The sequence below is a fragment of the Molothrus ater genome, chromosome 5 (genome assembly GCF_012460135.2).
Source record: "Molothrus ater isolate BHLD 08-10-18 breed brown headed cowbird chromosome 5, BPBGC_Mater_1.1, whole genome shotgun sequence".
In the NCBI taxonomy this organism is placed as follows: domain Eukaryota; kingdom Metazoa; phylum Chordata; class Aves; order Passeriformes; family Icteridae; genus Molothrus; species Molothrus ater.
This window is the reverse complement of record NC_050482.2, coordinates 69218456-69238922: the sequence shown is the minus strand read 5'-3', so window position 1 is coordinate 69238922 and position 20467 is coordinate 69218456. Positions and strand designations below refer to the sequence as shown.

Sequence of the window (20467 nt, the reverse complement as noted above, 5' to 3'; positions counted from 1 at the left end):
TTTGCTGGGCTTGTTAGTTCAGTTTGCAGCTTATTAGCAAAAGGCTTGTGGTGGTGCAGTGTCAATCCAGTTAATCCCAGCCTGGCTGGCAGGCTGTGTCCTGTGAGTCATGGAAAGCAGTTCCCTGTGCACCAACTTTTCTTTCCAACTTCTCAGCTGTCAGCAGAGCTGACCATGGGTGTAAAGGCACGTTTTTACTCCTGACCTACTGGAATGGGGCTGATGTCATCCTTTTAAGTGTCTGTGCTTGGACTTGCCTTGGAAGAGAAGAGGTTTTTGCAGAGCTTGCTAACAACAGAACAGAAAACCTTGGCTCTGTCATTACCATTTATTTGATTATCAAAATAGGGATGATTATGAAAATAGGGGTGGCAGATTCACACTGCCATTCAGGTGGTTCTCAGAGCCTTTTACTTCTATAAAAGCTAATCTTACAGATTTTCTTTGTTCAAATACTTCAGCTGATGGTGACAGGGATGATTTACAGTCCATATCAGTGCCTGCAATTCTTGCAGGTGATTTTCTAGACTAGCAAGATATATTTAGGTGGGTTTCTTTGTTGTTTTTTTCAACAGCACTGAACATTAAGCTACAGTATATATTTGAGTTGGCTTGTCCTTGTCTTGTAACATAAGGAAATATTTATTAAAGGCACTGTATGAAGACTATTGGTAATTAGTTATCTACAAATAAGCTTACTCCTGGATGCAAATACATGGAAGTGCTAATGAATTTATAGATCAAGTTTCTACAGTAGTGTTATTTTAGGAAATAGGTCTGTAAGAGAAAGGGAAAAAAAATCCTCCCCAAACACATCTATGCAACTTGGCTGACATGCAGGTACATCACTGCCTACTAAAAATAGCAGGTGACAGAATGCATGTCTTCAGTGATCATTCAAGAAATAAAATACATTCAAGGGATAAAATACAAAATTAACAAGCCTAGTGGTTTTATCCTAAAGAGGGACAGCAATGACATAAAAAATAAGCACTATAAGATTACAGATAACATTTGCCAAAAAACAGAGATGGGGAAGAAAACATAAGCTTTGCTTCAAACACTCACCAGTTATAGGGGAGCTTTCCATCTCTCTCCAAAGATGCAAAATTCACAAAGGTCCCAGCCCCACACTCCCTGTTCCAGGAAGACCATTAGGTAAAGAGTTACTATTTTTGGATTCACAACACTTGCAAAGAATTTGATTTAACAGAGATTTAACTCTTGGAGTTGCAGGGAAGTGCTGAACACTCACATCTGTGACTAGGTCTGAGATAATCTATGAGCATAACTAGAACCCCTTAATGTGATTGTCTAAAACCAATAAATATTTAACACCATCTGAGATCAAATTGCCTCAAAATGCTTCAAAAGAATGAAATTCTCAAATAGACCTTATCTTCTGTCCAGATTTGTGCTTTCCATAGCATGGCACTGGCCTCAGTGCACAGGTTCAATATTTACCTTTCTATACTAAATAGTCATTGTTTCTACCCTAAGGAGAAGTTGTTTAATTTTATCCTTTTTACAGGATAATTATAGGTAATTTTGAGTCATGAAAATAACTGGAGGGAAAAGAAAAAAAATCCTGAATAACATTCTAGTAGTGTTTTTATCACAAGCCCATTATTTTCAGCTATGAATTATAAACTAACTCGATTATTTTCTTGATTTAAGCAAACAATTGCTTGCAGCTTCTTTCTGGATTTATTTTTTTAAAATTTCCTTCTGGGGTGTTTATCTTCTGTGGCTAGAAGCAGTGATGAAGAGAAAAAGCTTTGGGCTGGCTGCTCAGTAATTAAATAGAAAAGATTTAATTTAGCTGGGAATTTCAGAGCAAATTACATGCAAAACGAACAAACTATATAATGTTTTCTTAAAAAGATAACTTGAAACATATGTGTGATGTGGTCATCTATTGCATGGAATATATAGACAAGACACAACACACAAAATGCAGCATCTACTAGGTAGTTAAGCACAAGATTTTTTACATAAGTTTTTTTTTACATGAAATAGTTTCCTTTCTTGACACAGTACAGTAAATTAATATAAAATATATTATATAGATTATAAAAGGACAAAGACGTTGTGGCACCTTCAAAACTAATAGGTAAACCAATTTTATAAATATATATATATATATACACACACACAGAGAATATATAGGGTTTGGGGAAACTTCCACAGCTCACAGAGGCCAGAACAATCCCCGTTAAAGTGAACTGTTATCTTACTGCAGGTAAGATTGCCTTGAAAAGGAAATTGAATTTCAATATTCAGGAACAGATGATTGGTGCAGACTGGCACATGGTGAGAGAGAGACCTTCTAGAAAATGTTATCTTATGGTATGGAAAAAAATCTCCTGTTCCAAACCATATCAAAGACTTGCAAAGAACCTTGATGTCCTGCTCATGCCCATTTGCCTCAGATCCTAATTATCATTAAAGTCCCTGACAAAACCCTTCTGTAATATGGGATTGCACTTATGGACTCAATCCTCCATGGCTCAAAATAAGACAAAGCTTGAATCTTGTCAGTCAGGTCAGGAGTGAAAATAGATACAAGGAGAGGATGTTTTCAACAGCAGCAAAACAACTCTTTTGGAGATACCTTGTTCACAAGCACCTCAAGCAGCACCCACACAAAAGCATTCTCAGCTGAAACTATTGTCATGATGTTACTGAGTGTCTGGTTAGAGTTTTTCTTTGGGTTTTTTTTGTTTGTTTGGTTTGGTTTTGGGGTTGTTTGGTGGGTTTTTTTGGGTTTTTTTTTTTTTTTGGTGTGGTTTTTCTTGGGATTTTTTAGTTTTTTGGCTTTTTTTGGGTTTTTGTTTTTGGTGGTTTTTTTGTAATTAGCATAAATCTGGACTTACCTTGCCATTTGTAGGTGTTTTCTCCTGAGGACAACAAGAGTGACCAGCAGCAGCCCAATCAGGAGGATGCTGAGGATGGCCAGCACAGAGATTACCACGACATTGGGGTTCATCTCAGTGACTGTACATACAGAAAGCTGCTCTCAGTTATTCAGTTCAGAAGCATTGACATTTTTCCCTGGTTTTGTTTTTCACTGAGTTTTGATAATGCCATTTTCTTAAACTTATCTCAAAGAACCTGGAGTGTTAGAGAGAGAAAAATCTACCACAGGAGATAAGGGGAGAGTTTGAGTAGCTATTGCTCTTAGAAAATTTCTTTGGGGAAATGCCTTCACCCTGGCATTTTTGTTAAACTTTAACATGTTCTGATTTATTATTTTTTTCCTCTTTAGCTGACATTTATAACACAAGGGAAAACGGTGAATGTAATGCAAAATACAGATATTCATCATCATCTATGTCTCCAAAGCACATTTCCACTCTGAAGTTGTTCTTCAACAATAATCAATGCTTTTTCTGACCCAGAAGCAAAATAATAAACTGAGAATTTGCAACATACTGGGTGGAAATTGCTTAATTACTCTGGAAAATGACATGCCCAGGGATCCTCCCTCAGGAGCCTTTTGGCTGTGACTGCTAAGGATCCTGCAGAGACCTTTCTTCTCTCTTGCTTCTTTACTGAATGCAGGAAGCCTTAACAGCTTATGAATGTGATTTTCCTCTCGTTTGGGCTTGGCTGAGAAAACATTTTTCTCCATAAATATCATCAAGCAGTTGATGTTAGTATTGACACCACAGACTCCATCCCTGATTTCTAAAACCCAGTCCAGAACTGAGCCCCTAGTTTATATTTTCCAAGTGGAGCCTTTTCTAAGGGCTTCCCAAAGCTTCTCCCCCATCCCATCAACACCTGGCACCCTTTTGATGACATAAACAACCCCTGGGGCCAGCATTACAAAGAGCAGCTTTAAAAAGCAAGGGGAAATGTGGCATTCACACTCTCTGAAAAATCCCTTTGCCCAGGGTTTTTCTCCTGGGAAGCTGAGAAGTCTCAGAGAAAAATGAAAAAAAAATTATCTCATTTGCTTCTCCTCTGTTTTGCTCATGTGGAATGTGTTTGGAGATTGTTTCATTGGTTTCATGTGAATTGTTTTGATTCTTTGGCCAATCAGTGCCGAGTTGTGTCGGGGCTCTGAAGAGAGTCAGAAGTTTTCATTATTATCTTTTTAGCCTTCTGTCTGTATCCTTTCTGTATTCTTTAGTATAGTTTAGTATGGCATTCTTTAATATAATATAGTATCATAAAATAATAAATGAGCCTTCTGAGAACATGGAGTCAGAGTCATCATTCCTTCCTTTATCTGGGGGAATGCAAATACAACAGGGGAACAGATGTAGCTGGATGAGGAAGAAGAAGAAAGCAGGGAAGTGCTGCTTACCCATGGTGGAAACTGCAATGAAGGTGGGGATGCTGGGGCTGTTGTGGCTGAAGGTGGTCACGCTGCAGTTGTAGGAAGTGGCAGGGGTCAGGCTGGAAATGGTCACAACGTGTGAGGAGACAGTGACAGGTTCCTGCAGACACAAGGAAAATCACACAGGAGTTCGTCTCTCCCATAAATGCCAGAGCACAAATCAGTGTTTCGTGTATCTGACAGGTAAAGCCAGATCTGGTGGAAGAAATCAGAGCTTTGAAACACAGGAAAGGGAACCAGGGACTGCCCTTGACAGCAGGCAGATAGCCTGGCAGAAAAGGGGAGGAACAGGGGTGAATGCAGCTGCAAGAACACCCCAGAGCACTCCAGGGACCTCAGAGCCTTTTGGGGAGAAGGACACGTGCCCAGAGTGGGTTAATCAGGCATATGAGTGGTAGGGGAAAGCACTGAGACCTCCAGGACATCCCAGAGGTGGAGACAGCTCCTGAGTTCTGGTTTCTAAGCCACACAGGTAGGAGGAAAACCAAGTTATTTTTATTCAAAGAACAACCAAGGCAGTCACAACCTCTGCCATGACTGAAATCACAATTCTGGTTTGAATGCATGAAATCTCTGCCTCTGAGGCAGTTCCTCTGGGCGTGGAGACCTGTGAGCACTTTTGAGTAGCCAAGGTATAAAACAAAGCTAGAGCAAAGTCTTTGGTAATAATTATAATCAAACACCCTACACCTCAGTTTTTCTAGCTGGCAGAAACTACATAACACATTTATACAATGTGTTAATTACTATGACCCTTGTGAGCCCTTTTGTGGACTTTAAATGCTGATAGAGCAAGAGAAAACAAATACAGCAAGAACAAAACATGAGTTAAAGAAAGAGTTCCTTAATGCCCTCTGTTTTCTGGACTGTCCAGCAGAACCATGGGTGGGTAACACTTGTAAAAACAGGGACACTGAGCCAGTGGTTTAGAAGGGAGAAAAGGAGAAGTTTTATGAATGAACCCCCTCCAGATGGGGAATGCAAGGTGCTGTAACAGGTCCCAAGCACCAGATATTTCCAAGAGCCTGTTGTAGCCATGGCTAATCCTAAACTCCTATTGCAGAGCAATTCTGAGGTACATTGTGCAGATGAAATTACATGAGTGTAAAAGGAGGAGACTTTTATTGCCTGAGCTGAAAGGAGGAGCCACATTTTGGCAATTGGACTTGGTTGCATGTTTCCATTTTCCCCTCTGGGAAATTTAAATTAGTCAACTCAAGTCCAAGATGTTCGAAATCAGAAAGCTGCTGCTTTTCATTTCACTGATTTAAAGATGTAGGGAAGGGACAAAAATGCTCATGTAACTAGCATGGAAAATCACAAAGAATTTTCACCAGCCTACTTGGAAAGCATCCCTTTTTACAGTTCAGAAAGGAGCCCTTCCCAGTTTTTCATGGAGACAGAAAAGAGAGTGATGAATCTAATGAGGAGTGAGCTGACAATCTCTGCATTATCCAGTGCCAGATGTTCCTGTCAACAATGAGACACCCACTGAAGCATCTGCCAGATGAAGCAGTCTTTTCCTCATGTTCTTAAAACAGATCTGCTCTGAACTGAAGTTGCAAATCCTCTGGTACTTTCCTTGCCTGATCCCATCACTATTTTGAATCTCTGGTAAGTGATGATAATGACTTTACTGCCACCATCATATTTTCTGAAAAATCTCTTTGCTCAGGATTTTCTCCTGAGAAGCTGAGAAGTCTCAGACAAAAAGGAAAACAATATTATCTCATTTGCTTCTCCTGTGTTTGGATGCTTTGGAATGTGTTTGGACATTGTTTACCCACAGGTGATTGTTTCATTGGTTTCATGTAAATTCTTTTCACTCAATGGCCAACTGGGGCCAAGCTGTGTTGGGACTCTGGAAGGAGTCACAAGTTTTCATTATTATCTTTTAGCTTTCTGTAAGTATCCTTTCTGTATTCTTTAGTATAGTTTACTGTAGTATTCTTTAATATAATATAGTATCTTAAAATAATAAATTAGCCTTCTGAGAACATGGAGTCAGATTCATCATTCCTCCCTTCATCTGGGAACACAAATACGAGACTTCAGGACTTTGCTATTCAGCATGAAAAAGCAGAAATCTAGAGGTGGAATCTAAATGATCCAAAAGATTAAAGTGCATATAAGCATTTTTTCTTCCTTTAGTCATTGTCTGTCTCAATTTTAAAGAATATTAAATAATTCAGGCTGATCTTCCATAGGATTTAAGAGTGTACAGGTCTTTTCTATGTGTTAATCAGTAGTTTAAGTAGGTAATTTTTCACTTTTTTCTCAATGATTCCCCATTATGTGTCACAGTGCACGTGAGAATAATGTTTTGTGGCATGTAATCACAGTGATTCATTATACCATCAGCTCAAGCACAAAGTAAACCTCACATGATGCACAGCATTGAATGCCAAAGAATTAAAACTACTACTGCTCTCTGTATTTCACTGAACAGCATTACCCATTTAAATACTTTATATTTAAATTGGCTGCTGAGCACAGGTACCTGACTGGACAGAGAGAAAAGGAGGTTCATATGTGAGGCTCAGGAGGTGGGTCTTGAAGAATATACCCTGAAGTAAAAATAATTTAAAATTCATGAGGAGCAGCCACATTTGCATAAAGGTACTCTTGGAATAGCAAGGAAGCTCTGTGAACTTCAGTCAACAGATCTCAAAACCAGGAATAAAGTACTCCAGAAATTACATAATGTATCAGAAATCTTATGGCATTTAATATGTCTATTTTCCCCATTCCTTATGAAGCTACCTGACCAATTTTCCCTTCTTGTTCATTGGCATTCCCTTAGTTTTGTGGCCTGTTAGGTTTTGCACAGTGCATCAGAGCCATTTCCACATGAAGCCAATTCCACTGGCACTGTTGGATGCACGCAATTTCTCTCCAACTAGTCATATAACCTCATCAATAAGACAGAGGCCAGCCTTCATGTTGCAAAAACAATGAAAATATTTTAGTATTTGAAGCATAGCTTTAGTAGTTTAGCTTTTAAAAGTTTAATTCTGGGATGAAGAGTGGACACCAAAGAAGAGACAGGTACCTGGGCTTTTGTTTCCTGGCCAGATCCAGCCTGCTGGCAGTAAACTTCAAAGAAATCAGCTACTCCTTCTTCCACCCACAGCAGAGTCACAGAGGTCTGAGTCTTGTTGACAGCAAACAGTGATTTTGGAGGAGCTGGTTCTGGTGTAAGAGAAAAATCTCCTTTCATTAAGCTTATCTTAAAGTTTCCAGACAACTGAGAAAAATGAAAAAATTGAAAGCAATGCCTGATGCCCTGCTATCTTTCATTTCCTTCAGATAAAGTCTACCAATGTAAATCCTCTCATGGTGACAAACTACCCCTGTAAAATGGGAAGATGATGAAGTGTGTTGGTTTTTCTTCTCTATTTAAACCGTTCTCTATTTGGACAGATGGATAATTACTTCACTTCCCTTTTCAGCAGAGGCCTTGTTTGAGGATGATCTGTGGATTCTATTAATAGAATAATGTTAGCAGGAACTCTTTCAGAGAAGATCACTGTCCACCTGTTAGCAACACATTTGGCCTGAGAAGGCTTTTCTTCACATGGCCTGACCAGGAGATTATAAAGAAGCACCTTCCCACAAGCAAAGGCTGCCTAGGTTCCTTTAATTGCAGCAGAGAAAATATTTAGCAAATTACCAGTGTAAAAAAAAAAACCAACAAACATGTAGGGTTATTTTTTTGTTCAGCTTTTTTTTGTTTGTTTGTTTTTTGGGGTGTTTTTAGTTTTTTGGGTGTTTGTTTTTTTTTTATTTTTATTTTTGTTTGGTTCGTTAGTTTTTGTTTGTTTTTGGTGGGGTTTTGGGGGGTTTTTTGGGTATTTTTTCTCCTCTGGCTATCATTTAAGGGCTACTGGATCTGTGTTGACTTCCATGAGTTGTAAGAATGCAGAGGTCCAGATCTCCAGAGGTCCTCAATGAATTACTTTGATTTTAATTCCTTTTGTGCTGGATGAAGTGAGAATAGGCAAACAAATACAAGAGTCTGTCGAGCAGGGGACAACCCTATAGCAAGACTAATAGATGGAGGGCCTCCTGGCATCAGAAATGTTGTGAAACATGGATGGGGGTCTGCACTCCCCTGTCCCCATGTCCAGTGGCCTTGGCTGCTGCCTCCAGAGCCATCTCCCTGCCCATGGAAACCTGTGGAGGTCACCCCTCACTGTACCCACACCCAAACCAACCTGGGGAATGGAAAGCACAGAACAGTAGGGAAAATCTTGAGGACCAGGAGAGGAGCAAACAGCTTAAGCATAGTGCTAATATACTCATTAGTGCTAATATACTCATATATTTAAACACCAATGCTTAATCCTGATATTCATCCTGATGGCTTCAGGAATGGGATACTGGAAATCCCTAGCTTTCCACACCTCAGGCCTCCTGGGCTCTTCTGCTTTGCCTTCAGAGACTGTAAAATTTGAGCTGCACATTTCTGAGTTGTTCTGCACAGCTTTCAGATCTCCTGTTCTGTGGATGTTTAATTAAAGCTGTAATTCTCAAACAATGACCCAAATTTGGGATTCTGGCACACTGCATACAATGATGCACAAGAACATTCTGGGTTGATTCTTTTTCCTTTCACAAATAATTTGTTATCCTCATTCTGTGAGATGCTGTCACAGGAACCTTGGCACAAGGGACTTGCTCAAGTAGTTATAGACATTTTGGAGACTTATCTGATCCTGAAACAATCAGATCTGTGTTCTGGGGTTGGAGTCTGCCCAAGCCATACTGGCATTATGGAAAGAGTTGGACATTCACGTGTGTCACGGGGCTTGCAGTGCACATATTGTCCCAGAGCTACACAGGAAAGTGTCCCTCTCCCATAATTGCACACATATATCTACTCTTGGACTCAGAAACACATTCCATCCCTCACTGCAGGTAAAAAAAATGGCCTCAATTAAAATACGAGTTTTGCATTTGGGCAGCGTCCCAGGCAAATCCTCCTTTTGCTTCCAGCAAATGGCTTGATTTTTCTGCAGGTGGAAAGCTGCCAGGATGAAGCAAACATCGAGGAGGGAAGAACATTTGGCAGGAATGCTTAAGTGACTGCCAAGTGCTGAGTCGTCTATCACTTAGAGTCAGTTTCCACTACTGCTAATTACAACTCCCATTGCTCCCCTCAGAAACAGAGAGAGGGAAAACCTCTGGCAAAATATCCTCACTTTTGTCTATTCAAAGTTCAAACATCATAAAGGGGAAAAAAAAATCAAACTCAATCCAACAAAAAAACACCCACACTCAAAAGTCTAGAAGGGATTAATTGAAATGGAATTCATTCCACATTCTCTTTGTTCACATTGAAGGGCAAAATTCCCACCCAATTTCAGTAAGAGTGCCCATCCACAAGGAAAGAAGAGGAAGATACAACTGTGCTGCAGGGTGTACAATATGAATAAGGCTTGTGGATCTGTCTGAAAGATAAAGCTAGTTGGTGTCTTGAAATACCACCCTAAAACATTTGGACAGTGGTAGCAGGGGGAAATACTCACCCCACGCATTGACCCACTCAATGGGTGAACAAATACACACAGGTGACTGCACAGGCATGAGGCATGGGGAAAACAGTGGATGTGGTTTGCACAGGGAAAACAAAACTCATGGAATTTGCCTCTTCTTTCAAATATTGCCTTTGGTAAGAAGAGCTGCAAGAACTTCAGATTGTTGTGTCTCTGTGTTTGCCTCAGCACTGTAAGAATTCTGAGAAACATAAATGGAAGATGGCTGGTTTTTAGACCTCTAATCCCATTAGAAATTACACAGTCCCTTAAATTCGCTTCTCTTGCAGTGACTCATAAAAGGATTATTATTCATGTAGAGAAGACAATCCTCTCTGAAAATACAAACTCTTCCTTACCCACCTTCTCAGCAGAGGTAACACCTGTAAAAGCAGTTTGGAAATTGGCACACTTGGAAATTTCAGTGTTTTAGGTAGCTAGGGCTCAACAACTAGGCTAGGGCTCCACATACATTCAAAAGAGAACTAAAATTTCTTAAGGTACAATGGTGTAGTGTCCAGTCTTCCTCTCACATAAAGAAAGATATTAGGTAGAAAGTTATATTTGAAACTCTTATATTAAGGATCAAACTCTCACATTAAGGATCAAGCTCTCAAGTTTTCTTTTGTTTCTATGAGTATATTAACGTATATGTCTCTTAAAATGAAGCTGGCTTCCATATTCACAAATCTGACTATTTTTATAAAGAGTGCTATCATTAATTAGTATTTAAGGGTAAGTTTTTGGTGTTGAAAGACTGCAGATGTCCAGGGAGAGAGGAGGGGAGACAGGAAAGCAGACCAAGTGGCAGAGAGGTGTAGAAATAGGCTTGTCAGAAACAGAAAAGTAGAAAGGAAGGTTCTGCTTTTTATTGAAAAGTTCATCTGTGAAGCCTGAGTTGCCATCCTCAAACCCTACACGTGTTCAAGACCTTAGGCAAGATGACTTGTTCTCTCAGCAGGGCACTAAGTGATTTCCACTCTCCTACTTCCACTTAAAGTCAAATTCTGCCACTCTTGCTCCTCTTGAGCAAAACCATTCTAAGAGATTAGCTTCACACACAGGCATGAGACAATCTTCACAGCAAGGTGAGGTGAAAATTACAGCTTTGCAAAAGAAATGGTCTCAGAGGTACAGAACTGAAATAAGGAAGGTGCTGCCAGAGTCACTTTACAGTCAAACGAGTGGGGTGAGTTAATAATGTACCAACAAGCACTTCTTACCCAATTTCACAAGTTGGGGCATGGAAGTATTGCTGCCTCTTTCAGTACAAGCAGTCACTGACAGGTTGTAAATGTCCCCTGGAGGCAAGCTCAGCACTGCAGTCATCACATTGCGCGTTACCTGGACAATCAAGAGATACCAGCTTAAACACAACACAAACCACACAACTCTCTTGTAAAATTGACCTGGTCACTCAAAATACTACAGAGAAATTCCTGTGCACCACAGCAGATGTTTTCTGTGTGCTCCAGACTGGTGACTGTCACTACAGGGCACCAAATAACACAGCGTGCACACTCAGCTCTCTCAAGGTAAAAAGAGAACTTTTAATTTCTGACTCCGACATTTATAGATGTCCAAAAGTGCAGTGGATTGGAGTATGACAGTGTCATTTCTCCAATGACACTGGATAAACCAACAGTCTATCAAATTTCTCCTCCTCCATAAAAGAATGCAAAACAATAAGTTATTTACATGAAGTGTGTGAGAAAGTTTGTTACAAGAATGTAAATAACAGAAGGCTTAGAAAAACTTAAAAAAACAGGGTGACAGGTGACATCAACCAGTTCCCACTGATACCAACCACAAAACCAGATTAGCACAATGCAAAAAAGAAGACAGTTTTAGGCTGCACTTTCTATGTAACCAGTGGAAATGTAAGGAAAAAAGAAATTCTCCCTCACACCACTGAGAGCATCTAGATTTCTCCAGTTGTGCAAAATGCTAAACAAGCCATGGACTTGAGTCCATTGCAATTTTAGAGGAATTTAAATCAGGTCAGACACCTCAAAGAAGAGCACACAGGCCATGTGTAGGCAAGCCTTTATGCATCCTACAGACCTGAAAATTAAATCCATCTGGGCAAGGCTAACACCTCTTGGAGACCTGTTAACTTGACAAGAGGTCTCAGGGTCTGACTTCAATCATCTGCAAGTCTGAAAGCAGATCCTAAACTGAGCTGAGTCTCAAAAGACTGAGAATAACTTCTTCCTTTTATTTTTGGGTAATCTTCCCATTTCCCCAGAGTCATGGAGAAGGATGAGACTCAGAACTGTTTTCAGACCACTTCTGGACTATCTATAAAGGGCCCATTCAGGAATCTCATGCTGGTTTCCAAAGTCACTTAATTTTCAGGCTGAAGCTTTCAGATGGAATAGAAACTGACATTTCTGAATAAAGACCGATAGGGTTTTGCACATAATTTTCATCACTTCTCTAAAATCTGACCAACTTCTGTGGAGACTTGGGAAACACACAGGGAGCAGGAAGAAAAAGTCAGCATCATCTGACAGTGTTACCTAATTATTTCAATAATGCCACAAGAAAAACAACCATATTAGCAATCATAATAAAATCATATTATGATCTTACAATATAGTATGAGTTTTAAAGGAAACAGTTCCTGGAAGTGACTAACAGAGCTTGGGGGAATAGGTGCCCTGATGCCTGCAAGCAGGTACCCATATTTATCCATATGAACAGAACCATAAAAGTTAGCTATAAATAGGTAAGTTTTTGCAGGATTTTCCTAAAGAATACCCTCTAGGTTCCCTTGTCTTACAAAGAATATAAAGACAAACATTTGTAAAGACATCCCTAAAGCTTTAAAGTTTTATTTATAGATATTCGATATTGTGGATACCCTCTACTTTTAATATCTTGTTTAATCTAAAATTACATATTCAATTTTGGGTCTAATTTATTTAAATTTTCATATTAAACGTTTATTTTATATTTATTTAATCTATAATTTTCTCATTCAGTGAAGTTGGATGGTAGAGAAATTAGATTTTTCCTGAAAGAATAATAAGCTTACAGAAAACATGACTTTTTGAAGGAAGAGAAGAGAGGGATATAATTGTGATTTTTTTTTAAATTCAATTATAGAATATTTTATTTGTAGGACAAAAAATTTAAATCTAGTTTTCTTCCTTGTTTGAAGTAAGGATGGAAATCCTAAAAGCTCCTGCTGCTCAGAAAGTTTATCAATTCTCCTCATCATATAATCAGATTCATGCTGCAACAGGCTGCAGATGGGTGCACTCTTGCAGCCACAAGGAATCTAATGAAAGCTAGGATGTTCCACACAAAACCACATGAAAATCAGTGATCAATTTGCACTTCTGTTGAAAATACACTTCCAATTTTCCAAATGTTCAAGAGAATGTACCAAGAGCACAGCTTAGTATCTAGCAAATTTTTTAAGTGCACAAATTCTGGGTGAAATCCTCATCCCTTCAATTTGTGGAACTTATATACAAACATAAAATAAAGAAAATAAAGAATTTATGAAGATAACATCAGAAAATGGGAAGCGACAGTACTATAACAAACAAAAAAAAACCCCTCAGCCATTAGGTTACTCTGTTTATTAATAAATAAAAATAGAAAATACCATACCTGTATGTAAGAATAATCTTTAAGCTTTACTGGCTGAAGTTGAGAAGTTTTTAAGCTCTTTTTAAATTACATAAATTATCAACACCTTCACTAGATCACTACAGAAATACTTTGTCCACTGGATATTTTGAGAGCTCAAGTCTTTCAAAGTGATCTAACACTGGGAATAACTTTTACTGGCTTCCACCAAACTAGCTGGAACTTAGTAATCAAAGTAACATAACTAAGTTCTATATATACTAAGTCATATATAACTTAGTAATACAAAGTTATCAGAGTTGTCAAAGTTTTTTCTGAGTTACCAACTCAGGAAAACAAACCAATCAAACAAAAGCCCATCCAAAAAAAGAAAAAAAAAAGGAAAAAAAATGAAAAAAAAAAAAGCCCTCAAAGAAATGAACACCACCCACTTTCCACACTGGTACTTACACTCTTCTTGATTTTCTTCTTTCCTTCTGCAACGACCATCCAGTGCAGCATCCTGGAATGAGAAAGGTCAGGGCCATCTCCTCCATAGGTCCAGGTGACATACAGAAGGTGGTTGTAATACTCCACAGAGGTAATTTTGGGTGCCACAGGTGCTGAAGGAAGAAGGCAAGTGTGTGACAGACAGGGTCTAACATGGCTGATTAACAAATCCAGTGATAAACTTGTGCTAAAGGATGCTGTCAGGAGGAGAATATCACAAAGCTGGCAGGAAAGCATCATTAAAACCACTTGAGCACTAGCTGAAAGATATGAAAACCATTGTTTAACCTGGGAGATAATCAGAACAAAAATACACTTATTTTTGCAATCTTTCAGTTAAAAAAAAAATCATGGCAGATAAAAATAATTTTTGAGTCACATTTGTAAGTCAAATTCAAGTTAAAAGTCTCAGATGTTGCTTCACTGTGTCACTGAACTGAAAAGAAATAATAAATCATTACATTGATAGGTTTTCCATAGGAAAAAAATATCTTTTCACTGAGCTTGCATCTTTCTAGGAGGAAAAGCTCAAACCCTCCAGATATCTAAAGAACAACTTTTGCATGAGAAGTTATGACCACCCTTGTTCCCTGGGTGGAAGGGAGGAAGAAAGGGCCCCATCACAACCCTGTTAGGAGGGGTTTTTTTGGTCTGGAGCTGCCAACAAATCCTTGTCTCTCTTTGCAGCCCACATAATATAGAGTCACTCCTGCTGGAAAGGATCTTTAACACTGAGACCAATCATTCAACCAGCACTGCCACATCCACTACCAAACTCTTCCCTCAGCTCTACATCCACATGGACTTGAAACACTCCCAGAGACTGGGACTCAGCCACCTTCCCTAGCTGGCTCTCTCATCAGCTTTGACCTCCAGAAAGACAGCAACCTCCAGAAAATAACCCTAAACCCACCAAAATAACACTAAAATTTGTGTTTAAAATGAGGATTCCCTCTGGGAGGTGCCTCTCCATTAACTGGAGAGGGAGCATAGATGACCAGCTCACCTGATTGTCTAATTCAAAAGTGCAGGAGCCCAGAGAAGAGTTGAATTAATAGTGAGAGGAGACCCAAAAGTGAAAATCTCAATCAGTGAAGATCTCAACCAATCCTTAACCCAGCAGTGCCACATTTACCACCAAGCCAAACTCAGGACTACATCCACATGTCTGTCCAACACCCCCAGGGACTGGGACTCAGCCACCTTCCCTAGCTGGCTCTCTCACCGGCTGTGACCTGCAGAAAGACAGCAACCTCCAGAATAACCCTAAAACCACCAAAATAACACTAAAATTGGGGTTTCAGATGAGGATTCCCTCTCAGAGGGAGGTGCCTCTCCATTAACTGGAGAGGGTGCACAGCTCACCTTGATTGCCTGATTCAAATGTGCAGGACTCCAGAAAAGATTTAAATTAATAGTGAGTGGAGATCCAAAAGTGAAAATCTCAATGAGTGAAGATCTCAACCCCTTCCCAAGGAGATATGAGTAGGATAATTTGGATACTACAGGGGATTTTTGAGGAGCACAGAGGGGAAAATGGTGTGAACTGCCTGGTCTTCCCCTGGACAAGCCCTGTTGTGTCCAGGGTGTTTGTGCCAAGGCAGGTGAGAGGAGCAGAGCCCTGGGTGCCAGGGAATGCAGGATGGCCTCGGAGCTGAGGTCTCTTGGAAAGGGCCACAAGATGTCACTGCTGCTTTCACGAAGGCTCCTTCCACTTTGGCACTGAGACTTCACTGAAGCAACCGCTGAGGAAGGCAGCAAATGCAATGCACAGACAATCTAGGGCCGTTTAGAAATGTTTAGTTAGACTATTCTCCCGAATTAATCTTGAAAATGTCCTTTTATGCTCTTGAGGAGATTTAGTATAAAATCCGTGAAGCAATGTTGTTTTAATTTTTAAAGTTCCCAGCCCATCCTTGTGCAAGGATTGTGTATTCCTTGCAGTTTAAGGCCATGAATCTCATACACAAATAATGATTTCCCCCTGCACCTTTTTATTGATGGCATGCTTTCATGACAGTGAATGTCCAGGATATGTCACATGAGACCAAGGGCCAGGGCTGGTGTGACCCAGCACAAGGTTCTGGGGAGCACAGGGAGGCTGTGGGAAGTCACACCCTGATGCTGACCTGGACCAGAATGACATCTGGAAGCACCCATGGGACCAACAGGCAGTCAGCAGCACCCAGAGTCTGTCTTTCACACTCCTTCTGCTCCTCCAAAGGTAAAAGCATCCTCACTGCAAAAAGCAATTGCATGTGGCCCAAAGAGCCTTTGCTCGTGGTTGTTTTAAATCCAGTTGTTTACAGCAGGTGGCATTAAGAACTCATTAGTCACCACAGCAACCCTGGCAGCGCCACCACCCCTGCCTGAGTAAAACAGGAGCTGAGAGGACAATGCTGCTTCTGAAAAGTCTCTTAGATCCCCCAAATCTCTTCTCTGTGGGAGAGAGTTCTATCTCATCACCCCAAGTCCTGAGGTCTGTACAGCCCCAGGCTCCCCAGGAGCAGTGGGATCCTGCACTAGGGAATGTCTGCTCTGAGCTCCCTGCAAGCTGCATCCTCAAACTCCCAGCTGAGCTTTCTACTCTGTTTTTGATACTCAAGTTTATGCTCCAGGTGTGGAGCTTGGCTCTCCAGTTATACACAGAAGAGCTGACAGATGGTGCACTGTCAAGCCTACAAAACCTCCACTCAAGTATTCTTAAAATAAAGGTTTTTTTGTGTTTTTGCTTTTCTTCTGTTTGTTCATTCGTTTTAATTCCTGGCAACCTGTGCAGAGGAGGTGGCATTGTTCAAAATGGTGCAGAAAGGGACCAAGTGCTCCATAAAACCATCTGCTCCCTCTCTGGGAGGGAAGAGGCTGGGAAAGAACTCTCAGTCTCCTGGTAGATTAAAGCTGTGAAAAGGCAGCACCTACTGGGGACAAACTTTTCAAACCTGCAGATATGACAAACTGGCAAGCCTCACAAGCCAGCCTGGCTGCAGTTCCTGGGCAAAGCTGAAGAGACTGCAAGTAATAAGGCAATCAGAGGACAGGAGTGCATTCAATACTCACATTCAGTGCTGACCATGTATTGGTAAGTGCTTGCAATTTGACCAAATCAGCTTGCTTTGTTAGGGCTCTTCACTTAAAATCACAGTGTGATTTTAATACCTCATTGCTATTCAACATTTTCATCAATACCCTGAAAGGAAAATCAGGGCTGATGAACCATGCAAGGAGCATGGAACTGGCAGAGGAGGGCAGGATTTGGACATGGCTGAGCTTTGAAATATTGCCCCCTGTGCTGGGCCTGCTCAAACAAAGTGAATTTTGAAGTGCCAGGTCTGTTGGAAAAACAGCATGTAGACAACAAATGATCAATTCTGTTAGGAGCCATAAAATAGAAGTAAATCAACACAGGCCTCCAGTGTGATGATGCAGGAAATGCAATCATTTAGATGCACACATAAGAGAGTTTTGAACAGGCAGATGATTGTGCCTCTATAGGAGTATTCAGCAGGTTGATATTACACTTTTAGTTTTTATCTACTTTAGTAAAGACAGTAAAAATTAGAGAGGCAGAGTGGGGGAAAAAACTAACATGGGAAAACACCTAAAAGTGAGAGAACCTGCAGAGTTCAATGGAAACAATTTATTAACAGAAAAAACAATCTAAATTCTGTATAGAGACCAAAAAATAAAAAAAAGGCTTTGTGTTTTGTCTTTGTGTTTTTTGTCTTCAGTCAGTAAGATAAAAGTGCAATAATTATCTTGGACTGGGTATTAAAACCAGAAAAATTCAGAAACACAGGGTATAAACCCTTGATAATAAGAGAAATTAACCATTGATACAACATTCCAGTTGGATATATTCACTGAAGACCAGATGACCTTCTCTAAGAGAGATTTTGCCAATCACAAATGGATGATATTTAGAGGTTCATCCATTTCTGATTTTGTCTGCATCTGCTGGTTAAGAAGTTGATAAATTTTTCATTCAGCAGCAGTAGCAGTCTTTCCTGTCATCACACAGAGATCCAGATTGGTACTGGTGACAGATTACCTTTTAGAAGGCCCTTGATCTCCCTCATTTCTGCTGCAGGTTTCTGGATATGCAATACTGAAGTGAGTGTCCCACTGGAACACTTCCACTCTAAAACGCTGAACCTGGTACCCAAATCAGTTGGAAAAGACATTTTTTCCCTCATACAGCAACAAACCAGCTGGAAAATTGCTTCCTTACAGTGCTGCAGAAAAGCTGATTGATGCCAAAGGACAAGGAATGTCCCTGGAGACCCTTCAGGAGGCTCCAGCTCTGATACACTGGAGAAGTGCCAGAATTTGTCAGCAGAGTAACCTGGGATCAGGTATCTCAGCATGGGAGGGTTTCTGTTGACTTCAGTGGAGCCACAGCTTTAATGCTGCTGGCTCTTCTGTCGTGGCTCTCTGGGGCACAGGCTCTGTGTAAATCATCATTACAAACTGGTCTTATTCAGTAACTCTTCCAGGTACATTCTCTGACTCTCACCAAAAAGAAAATCTGGGACTAGGCTAATGTCTGCTTTGGGGTGAGTGGCTGGGACATTATACCCTGATTTTCCTTCTCATTGGATTCCTACAGATGAAAAAGAACAAGTGTACTTCATTGCAACTCACAGTAAAACTGAATTATTTACTGCTTCCAGTCACCTCAACTTCAGCAATGTGAACTAAACAGTGACACTTAAAAGCAAAATGATTCAATGGAGAATTCTGATTTTGGCCTAACCATCCTGTGTGCATGGCAAGGTGCTAACAGGGCCTTTCTCATGCTGCTCCCTCTGAGTGGCTGATCTGTTGGGCATATTGAAAATCCAAATCCAAAGAATCTGCCAAGAGATGCCAGAGTGTGTTAAATCCAGGGCTGGTCCCAAGTGGAAAAAGGAAATCCCTGTGGTTATATCAGCTCACTCATCTCAGTGCTGCACAAGTCATGCTCTGACCTGGAGATTACTGGGAGGGTAATAAAGGAGGAAAAAACACTTGGAAATATTGCAGATAAATGAAAAAGTGTTTGATATACCAAGAAACATATGAATTCAGGTTTAACTAATTTACCTATTAACTTCTCCATGTGTCAAATGTATGGTGTGGTAAAAGTGGAGCAGGACCATTGGCTATCAATGGAGCCATGCACTCAGCTGATGGAGGACTGCAACACAGCAATCAACCACCGTGCTTGGCATAGGAAAAAATCATTTATATGTTCATTTCAAGCAGTCCTCAGAGACTTAAAAAGAAAAAAATAGAAAACCAAACACCAAAACCAATCAAAAAAAAAAATCCCCAAAAAACCCAAAATAAAAAACCAAAACAAACAAAACACAAAATCACAAAAAAAAAAAAAAACCCAAAACCCCAAACAAACAAACAATCAAAAAATACTTAAACCAGAAATATCCTAACTTGCAACTATCTGTAGGTGAAACAGCACCCAGGTCAGACTTCCTCAGTGCCTCTGCCCCCAGGAGCACTCCCACAGGGTTTTCAGCTGGCTGGTTACCTGTTATGAAGCTGATGGTGGAGCTGTCACAGCAGCTCAGCTCTGGGTCGCCCCAGGTGACCATGGTGACACGGAAATTGTAGTACCAAGCTGGCAGCAGGTTGGCTATTCTCTGTAAAGGGACAAAACACAAAGAGCAGCTCAGGAGAGAACTGACCAGCATGAGGACTTCTGAAACACAACAGTATTTATAAACCTAGTGCCCACACTCATTTTTCTGAGCTCCCATTCCTTCCTTCAGTGGAAATTGTCACTATCATATTTTCTGAAAAATCCCTTTGCCAGGATTTCTTCTCTTGGGAAGCTGAGAAGCCTCAGAGAGAAATGAAAACAATAATTATCTGATTTGCTTCTCCTTGGTTTTGCTGCTTTGGAATGTGGTTTGGACATTGTTTATCCAACATGTGAATTGTTTTAACTTACTGGCCAATCACACCCAAGGTGTGTTGAGGCTCTGGAGAGAGTCACAAGTTTTCCATTAGTATCTTGTTAAGCCTTCTGTAAGTATCCTTTCTCTATTCTTTAGTATAGTTTTGTATAGCATTCTTTAATATAATATCATAAAATAATAAATTAGCCTTCTAAGAACATGGAGTCAGATTCATCTTTCCTGCGCACGTTGGGGGACCCCGAAAATACCACAGGAAATCTCTGAAATTTGGCCTTTCAATTTACTAAAAACCCTGTGCAGAGGGAGGAAACACAGCTGTGATGGCTCTGCTGCTCATCCACATCCACCTGGTCACAGGTTCTGTCCACCACGTGAATCTCAAAGGATTTCCAGGGTGGTCAGAACCATTCACACAGAGCAATCTTCCATCACAATTTCAGTTTGATGAAGGCAAAATATTTAACTGGAAAATGTAGGTGTTTCTAGTTTGATTAAATGGGGTTTGAGGATAAATTAGAATGGATGTTTTTGTCTCAGATATTGTCACTTTAAGAGACGTATTTTTTTCCAAT

The 20467-nt window shown here is 40.2% G+C and overlaps 1 protein-coding gene across 2 annotated transcripts in view; it reads right to left on the bottom strand.

Moving 5' to 3' along the window:
- Positions 1–20467, bottom strand: part of PTPRO (protein tyrosine phosphatase receptor type O) — a 148617-nt gene that overhangs the window by 21981 nt on the left and 106169 nt on the right. For both annotated transcript variants that reach the window (XM_036401773.2, XM_036401774.2), the window contains exons 10-16: positions 19505–19616; positions 13939–14090; positions 11109–11229; positions 7401–7540; positions 4316–4448; positions 2877–2997; positions 1069–1137 (exon numbers count right to left, since the gene is read on the bottom strand). In XM_036401773.2, coding sequence (XP_036257666.1) covers positions 1069–1137; positions 2877–2997; positions 4316–4448; positions 7401–7540; positions 11109–11229; positions 13939–14090; positions 19505–19616 — 848 coding nt within the window. The remainder of the gene's footprint in view (positions 1–1068; positions 1138–2876; positions 2998–4315; positions 4449–7400; positions 7541–11108; positions 11230–13938; positions 14091–19504; positions 19617–20467) is intronic.